This window comes from Schistocerca americana, chromosome 1, assembly GCF_021461395.2.
Source record: "Schistocerca americana isolate TAMUIC-IGC-003095 chromosome 1, iqSchAmer2.1, whole genome shotgun sequence".
Classification (NCBI taxonomy): Eukaryota; Metazoa; Arthropoda; class Insecta; order Orthoptera; family Acrididae; genus Schistocerca; species Schistocerca americana.
In genome coordinates, this window is record NC_060119.1 from 366,556,993 (window position 1) to 366,565,215 (window position 8,223).

At 43.0% G+C, this 8,223-nt stretch overlaps 1 protein-coding gene and 1 pseudogene across 1 annotated transcript in view; one reads left to right on the top strand and one right to left on the bottom strand.

The window, feature by feature from the left end:
* The window catches only part of LOC124600409 (ankyrin-3-like), a 267,644-nt gene extending 260,997 nt beyond the window's left edge, over positions 1-6,647 (bottom strand). Inside the window, exon 1 of the mRNA XM_047136159.1 lies at positions 6,559-6,647. Within this exon, the coding sequence (XP_046992115.1) occupies positions 6,559-6,630 (72 nt within the window). The 5' untranslated portion in view covers positions 6,631-6,647. The remainder of the gene's footprint in view (positions 1-6,558) is intronic.
* On the top strand, positions 4,723-4,840 carry LOC124557337 (annotated as a pseudogene).
* Positions 6,648-8,223: the final 1,576 nt, after the last annotated feature.

Sequence of the window (8,223 nt, forward strand, 5' to 3'; positions counted from 1 at the left end):
AGCACTTAATTTTGCGTTTTCCTGATTGGTAGTTTTTCTGAGGTTTCTCTAGCTTGCATAATATCTTCATTCCTATTTTATTTTCTGCGCGGAAGCTAATTTTAACATTAGTATTACGAAATGTGTTACCTGTTTTTTGCGAAATATTTCCCATGAATGGGAAATATTTCTATTTTGACTGAAGTTACTTCCTCATATTCGTTACCGCATTTGGTCCTAATTCCTTTCTGAATATTTTATCGACTATATTATGATAATAGCTGTTATTTGTAGCTACAGTTTTAATTATATCCAATTCTGTCTTCATATTTTATTCAGTAAGAGGAACTCTAACCCCACAATCTATGATAGCATAAAAATACCCTGTTCTAGCGCTAGCACCCGGGTGGCAAAACGTGTTACTTTACTTGTTGTTGATTTACAAAGTAATCAGCTTATGTTGATGATACCTTCATTCTTTTTAATGGAAAGAGCGTAGAAATCAACAAATTTCATCTATAAATGAACAAAACGCGTAACAGCGTCAACTTTACCACCGAGTATGACACAAATAAGAGCACAGGTTCCTGAGATATTAAAATAGGTAATGATGAAATATATAGCGCCAGATATGCACACGAAAATGAGGAAGTAACATTAGCGAAAAAATAAAGAAAGAAAAAAGAAATATACGTTATACTACCATATACGGAAAATATTTCGCAAAAATAACTGATACATTTCGTAATACTAATGTTAAAATTAGCTTCTGCACAGAAAATAAACTAGGAATGAGGATAATACCCAAAACAGACGAAGTTCAGGAAGACGACCGATCAGGAAAATACAAAATTAAAAGTAGTGACTGTGATATGTTCTACATCGGACAAACAGGAGGAAAATATACTATAAGGTACAAACAGTTTATAAAAAAAGTGAAAATAACATCTCCATATTTAGTACGCATCTTCGGCGAAGTCAACACTCTACGGTAGACATAAGTACTAATCTTTATATTCGTCAGAAAGCTGAAAAAGGAAGCTACACGAGCATCTTAGAGGAAATAGAAATCTGTACACGTCGGGCAAAAAATGCAAATAACATCCTCCTAAGTGAACAAACAGAACTAAAGAATAAAAAATATATTGAGAACTCCTAAAAAAAAACTCAAATCTAACTCAAATCTATGACCGATCACTCAGAACAAATACAATCCTAATTTTTACGCACTATAAATCGAATTTCATCAAAGATAAGTATTTGAAAAGAAACAGTATCTCTGACATATATATCGATAGTAAAAACACCATTTACAAATATACAAGACGATGTTACATCCCATTTGAAACATAGCATTCACGATATTATTGCGTAAGTAAGAAATTACAAGACAGCCAAATGTTACACATTTATACATTCTTATGTACTGATAACAGCTTGATTATATTTAGGGACCACTTGCAAACCCGCAAGCCGGCCGGTGTGGCCGTGCGGTTAAAGGCGCTTCAGTCTGGAACCGCGTGACCGCTACGGTCGCAGGTTCGAATCCTGCCACGGGCATGGATGTGTGTGATGTCCTTAGGTTAGCTAGGTTTAATTACTTCTAAGTTCTAGGCGACTGATGACCTCAGACGTTAAGTCGCATAGCGCTCAGAGCCATTTGAACCATTTTTGAAAACCCGCAATGCTCGAAACCGGTGGCAATAAGTAAAAAAGGATATAAATGTAGCTGTGGTGGACTACTATTTCATTCCATTTAATACAATTTGTAGCTGCAGAATAGCATACAAAAGAGATATTAAATGCTGATTGCGTTATGTAAGATCTTAAGTTAGAAAATAAAGTAATATTTAAAATTGGCGACTTACTTGGGTATATCCGTAATGGATGTTGTTGTTGTTGTGGTCTTCAGCCCTGAGACTGGTTTGATGCAGCTCCGTAATGGATATATGGAAATATTTAAAATAGTTTGATAGCTACTATGTGCGAAAATTTAAAACATAAAAAGTATTGCTTGTGTAGCCACGGAAGTAAATTTGGCAACCTTTGTGTGTCGTTAATTATGTCTTCGGCTCTCGCCAGAATGTATTAATCTGTCTGGTACCTTAGCAACACGAAATACATAAAGAGAGGGTGACGTAATGTTCGTAAATCAAAAAGAAATTTCTCCAGGTTATTTTGATCACTATAAACAAGTAACATTTGTACTGTTTGTATGCCGACAGCACAAAGATTGTTCAAAGTCTGCCCCATTATGTTATAGACAGCAGTTCTACGACCTTTAATATGATGAAACTAGCTACTGCCTGAGTTTGTCAGTTCATGAAAGTGGTATATGCGATAAATTATAAAAAATATATAAACAGCAAAAGTACTAACAGCATCTGAGCTTCTGAAAAGTTTTGCATCTGCCTGAGAAATAGGTAACCTTGTGGCAAAAGTAGTGTTGTAGTGGTTACAGGGTTAATGATAAGAATGGAAAATAGTTAACTGCATGGCAAAAATAGTTTTGTAGTGATTTAAGGAAGGAAAGATGAAGATCAAAATATTGTCGCCGTGGAGTTCACTAGAGGTAAGATGGGGAAGAAAATAGACTGCGGACTCCTGGGAGGTATCGCTCTAGCTTGCGCTTCCAATGGTTTACGGAAACCTAGAATGGCTATGCGGACCGTGGTCTTTCAGTCTTGATCAACCGCACCATCTCACAGCCGCAATTAAAGACGTCGGTAATGAGGTAGGCATATCCACTGGTTCATGCCACAAATCTGTCGTATGTATTGCATATGAAACGAGTGACGCAAAACTTGTTCCAAAATGGGTCAATTTCGAACAAAAACAGCGGCGAATGCAAATAGCTAACGAGACGCTACACGAAATCACCACGACGCAGAACTACTGAAGCGTTTCGTAATAGGACGTGATGAGACGAGCTTTCACGAATATGATGCCGAAGCTAACGGTCAGTCGTCGCAGTGGCAGCATCCTGGATAGTCAAGAACGAAAAAAGCGCGACAGGTGCCGTCAAATATGAAAGTTCTTGGATTTCAAAGGCCTGGAGCACCGCGACTTCTTACCAGGGGGTTGAACGATCAATAAACAGCACTGCTTATAAGTTCAATGCCATTTGCGTGAAGCAATACGAAAAATAGCTGTCAAGATTTGTCGCGAGAGAATTTTCAACTCTGCAGCACAGCAATACACCTTGGCATACTTCACCACTTGTTCGTGAATTTTTGGCCAAAACCAATACTATTATGATGGCCTAGCCTCAATATTCGCCAGACACATCGATGTATTCAACAAACTGGGCACTCGTTTGAACACCTCTTTAATTTCTTTACTGCAAAACCGATTTCGGAACTAGTATTTATTTGTAACTGCAAATCATCAGACAGCTGCGTTCGCACCATCCACTACAATGGAAAGAGAAAGCATAAATGCATGTTCCTTTGACTTATCATTTTGTAAGTTACAGAGAAAAACATCTCATATGAGGCACCTTTTGTGTGTTAGAAACTGTTTTCTGAAAGTATTTGCCTTCAGTGTAACCTTACACGGAAATCAAACGTGTGTGATAAACAGTACAGACAAGAAGAGAACAACAGCTTTTGAAATGTTGCGTACCACAGAAGACTGCTATAGATCAGATATGACATTTCGAATAAGTTAAAAAAATGGTTCAAATGGCTCTGAGCACTATGGGACTTAACATCTGAGGGCGTCAGTCCCCTAGAACTTAGAACTACTTAAACCTAACTAACCTAAGGACATCACACACATTCATGCCTGAGGCAGGATTCGAACCTGGGACCGTAGCGGTCGCGCAGATCCAGACTGAAGCGCCTAGAAACCGCTCGGCCACACCGGCCGGCTCGAATAAGTAACGAACAGATACTGAGCTGAATCGGAGAGAAATTTATGAGGCAACTTCACTAAAAGAAGGAATAGTAACAGAATTGGCAATGGCGCGAAGTGTGTCTGGAGGGAAAGAAGGAGCGGAGATATTATAATGATACGAAGGCATGAATATACTTATATAGATATGGTGTCTGTTCTGTCTGACATGTCCGAAAGAACAGACACCATTGGTGACCTGCACCCGTCTAGAACGAAATTAGAATTGTGTATTAATACCTTCAGCTGCTGACGGGCGTTGAAATTATATCAATGGGGACAGGTGGAAATGTGTGCCCCAACCGGGACACTACGAATGTAGTGTGTGGACATATAAGGTGAGAATGTGGGTCTCGCGGGAGGCGTGCGAGAGATAATCCCTGCAGTTTCATATCCACTGTGCCCTCGGTAGCTCAGGTGGATAGAGCGTCTACGCTGTAAGCAAGAGATCCCGGGTTCGAGTCCCGGTCGGGTCACACAATTTCACCTGTCTCCGTTGATATATATCAACGCCCGTCAGCAGCTGAAGGTATTAATATATAATTCTAATTAAGGCATGAATAGGTTCAATTCGATGTTGGTCGCAATATTCGACTAGCAAGGCGGCTACATCAAAATAGTCTGCGGGCTGAAGACCACAGCAGCAAAACGTCACTATACGCCCTGTGCTTTCCTACCAAGCTTCACGACCCGACCATGCGTTTCACTGTTTCTATACTTCTCTCTTGTTCTTGCAGACTTCAACGCAAGTGTACGGCGGTCTGCTAGACTAGCACTACTGGAAGCAGGAAGTGATGGAGACGCCTTACCCTTACCCAGGGGATATTTCGAGGATTCCTCCCTCCAGCCGGCAACGGCCTTGCCGCAGTGGATACACCGGTTCCCGTCAGATCACCGAAGTTAAGCGCTGTCGGGCGTGGCCGGCACTTGGATGGGTGACCATCCGGGCCGCCATGCGTTGTTGCCATTTTTCGGGGAGCACTCAGCCTCGTGATGCCAATTGAGGAGCTACTCGAGCGAATAGTAGCGGCTCCGGTTAAAGAAAACCACCATAACGACCGGGAGAGCGGTGTGCTGACCACACGTCCCTCCTATCCGCATCCTCAGCTGACGATGACACGGTGGGCCACATGTGGCATGATGACAGAGTGCTCCCTCCAGCCATAAAGCGTCTTCATTATTTATCGACAGTGTGGAAAACAGAGTATGGCGCCTTTCGAAAATACACGAAGGCGGACTGTACCTGTTGACCTAGATCAGCGGTCTCCGAACTACGGCCCGCGAGGGCCGGCAAACCGCCAAATATTTGAGGTGGTGCCTATACTGCCAGCAACTGAGATTCGAGGCCTATCGTGACCAATACACCGCGACATTGTCCGAGCTCTATCTTTACAAAGCGGAAGGTCATGGTTAAATTTGTGGCTATTCCCAATAAACAGACAGACCATTCTCCGTGCGATAATGAAAAAAAAAAGGTTAACAGACTAGTTTGGCGAAAACAAAAAAGTTCAAATGTGTGTGAAATCTTATGGGACTTAACTGCTAAGGTCATCAGTCCCTAAGCTTACACACTACTTAACCTAAATTATCCTAAGGACAAGCGCACACACACCCATGCCCGAGGGAGGACTCGAACCTCCGCCGGGAACAGCCGCACGGTCCATGACTGCAGCGCCCTAGACCGCTCGGCTAATCCCGCGCGGCCTTGGCGAAAACATTTTAAGTAAAAAAAATTCTTTGCATTTTATTCTACTCACGAGTCAAGTGCCAGTCTTTCAAATGGACGCCACTTCGACGACTAGCCTTAGTTATCAATCATTATGGAAGATGCTTCTTAAGCAAGGTTTCACTTTCTTTACGTATTTGGATTTTCAGATTTTCCTTGTCTCTTCGAATTCAAACTTTGAATTGTCCCACACCTACTAGTAAAGCGCATAAGACGCTAAAAAACTCGTGAGACACTCGCAACATAGACACAATCACGCATCACAACTATCAAATATATGCTCTGGCTCTGCTACTCGCTACAAGACTACAAAACTAAACTTATTGTTGCGCTGCTTGAAATAACAATGCGTTGACATACTCTACCTCTGTTATGTCTTGTAGTAATAGTGTTGCTAACAATGATTTTGAGATTTCGTTAGCTTTGCCGGAAGCTTTCGTGAAGAATGTGCAGTGACATACTTTTTTGTCGGTGAAATTCGCCAGAATAAAATACGCCGGCCGCGGTGGTCATGCGGTTCTAGGCGCTGTAGTCCGGAACCGCGCGACTGCTACGGTCGCAGGTTCGAATCCTGCCTCGGGCATGGATGTGTGTGACGCTAGGTTTAAGTAGTTCTAAGTGCTAGGGGACTGATTACCTCAGATGTTAAGTCCCATAGTGCTCAGAGCCATTTTGAGAATAAAATATGCCATAAATTCGGTCAGGTACGTCCACCAATCAAAACGATGTAAATAAATAAAAATCGTAGTCGTTTCAGTGCTAGCTATTCCCACAACCTTAGATTTTTGCGATTTCATCTTTCCTTTAGCCTTACATTACGGTGATCATGGAGTGCTAGGGTTCTTTAATCCCACTAGGTAGATCTTGGCCCTTATGACTTCGCGGAGGAATCAATGTGGCCCGCAGGTTTGGAGACCCCTGACCTAGATGCCTTATAGCAGCTGTGGCCTCTGGCCTACCTGTCGTCGCAGCCACTTGGCGGCGCGGTCCGAGTTGCTCCGGAGGACTGTGGTGCGCAGCGAGCGGATCATGGCGGCTGGCTGCAGCGGCGGCCGCTGCACTGCACTGGGGCCTGCCGGCGCTGGCTCCGACTGCCGGCTGCCGCTCGCCAAGTGCCACTTCCTCTCGCGATGAGCCTGCAGCGGCGCCTCTGCCGTCTGCCGGCCACTGACTCACGTCCGCGGACCGGCGCCCACAAACGCCGTGGGACCCACCGGCATTGTTCGGAAACCTAACTACCTGCTCTACGTAGCTCCGCAATTAGCGCTCGCTTTCTGACGGCGAAACTAGGATAATCTCACAGACTGGGAAAAGACGAGAGCTTCCACTGTAGCCAACTACTGCCGCTGGAAACTTCACGATGATGGTGGAATCGAGGATTTTGAATATTGCAACGTTTACTGAGCGTCCATAATCATAAAATGTGGGCATTTGTCAACATTTTCAGAAGACTGATGGAAATAAAAAGTTTGGCGTCATTGGTCGGGAGGTCCCTTGCGGGGGAGGTCCGGCCGCCTTGGTGCAGGTCTTATTACATTCGACGCCACATTGGGCGACCTGCGCGCCGGATGGGGATGAGATGATGATGAAGACAACACAACACCCAGTCCCTCAGCGGAGAAAATCCGTGACGCAGCTGGGAATCGAACCCGGGCCCGTAGGACGGCAATCCCTCACGCTGACCACTGAGCTATCGGGGCGTACAGAGGACTGATGAAGTGTAGAGGCTGATTTTTCACCCTCAGAGTGAATACGTTGGAGCACTGTAGACAAAAGGCCAACGGCCGTACCGCAGTGGTAGCACCGGTTCCCGTCACATCACCGAAGCTAAGGGGGGTAGGACGTCAAACGGACCGACTTGCAGCAGGAGAGTCACCACAGGACATTTTCATTTCTACTGCCTATAATTTTACAAATAAATTCATAAAACTTTAACAGCAGGACCAGGAAGGATTCAGCATTCATACTCATAGCAGTGGAAGCTCAAAAACGTAACAAAACACATTTTTTTTACATGTGAAATTTCATCATTTTTCACTTACTACTGGTGCATTTGCTGCTATAGATACACTTCTCTTCCTAAGTAAGAGAGATTCTTCGATGAATGTTTCATAGCATACAAATAGTAGTTACAGGTTTATGAAACTCTAGAATTTTCCAAATCTATTAAAAAACTGTGGAAAAAATTGAGATAATTAACTATAAAATTGGAATTTTTTCTAAACATGAAGTTTAAAATGTAACAGTTCATTCATTTTTTCATACATTAAATAACTTCTAGAGTTTCATACACCTGTAACTATGGTTTGTGTGCTGTGCAAAAGTCATCGAAGAATCTCTCTTACTTAGGAAGAGAAGTGTACCTATAGCAACAAATGCAGCCAATAGTAAGTGAAAAAATGATGAAATTTCACATGTAAAAGAAATGTGTTTTGTTACGTTTTTGAGCTTCCACTGCAATGAGTATGAATCCTGAATCCTTCCTGGTCATGCTGTTAAAGTTTTATGAATTTATTTGTAAAAGTATAGACAGTGGAAATTAAAATTTCCTGTGGTGCCTCTCCTGCTCCAAGTCGGCACGTTTGACGTCCTACCTCCCTTAAGCGCTGTCGAGCTGGGCTAGC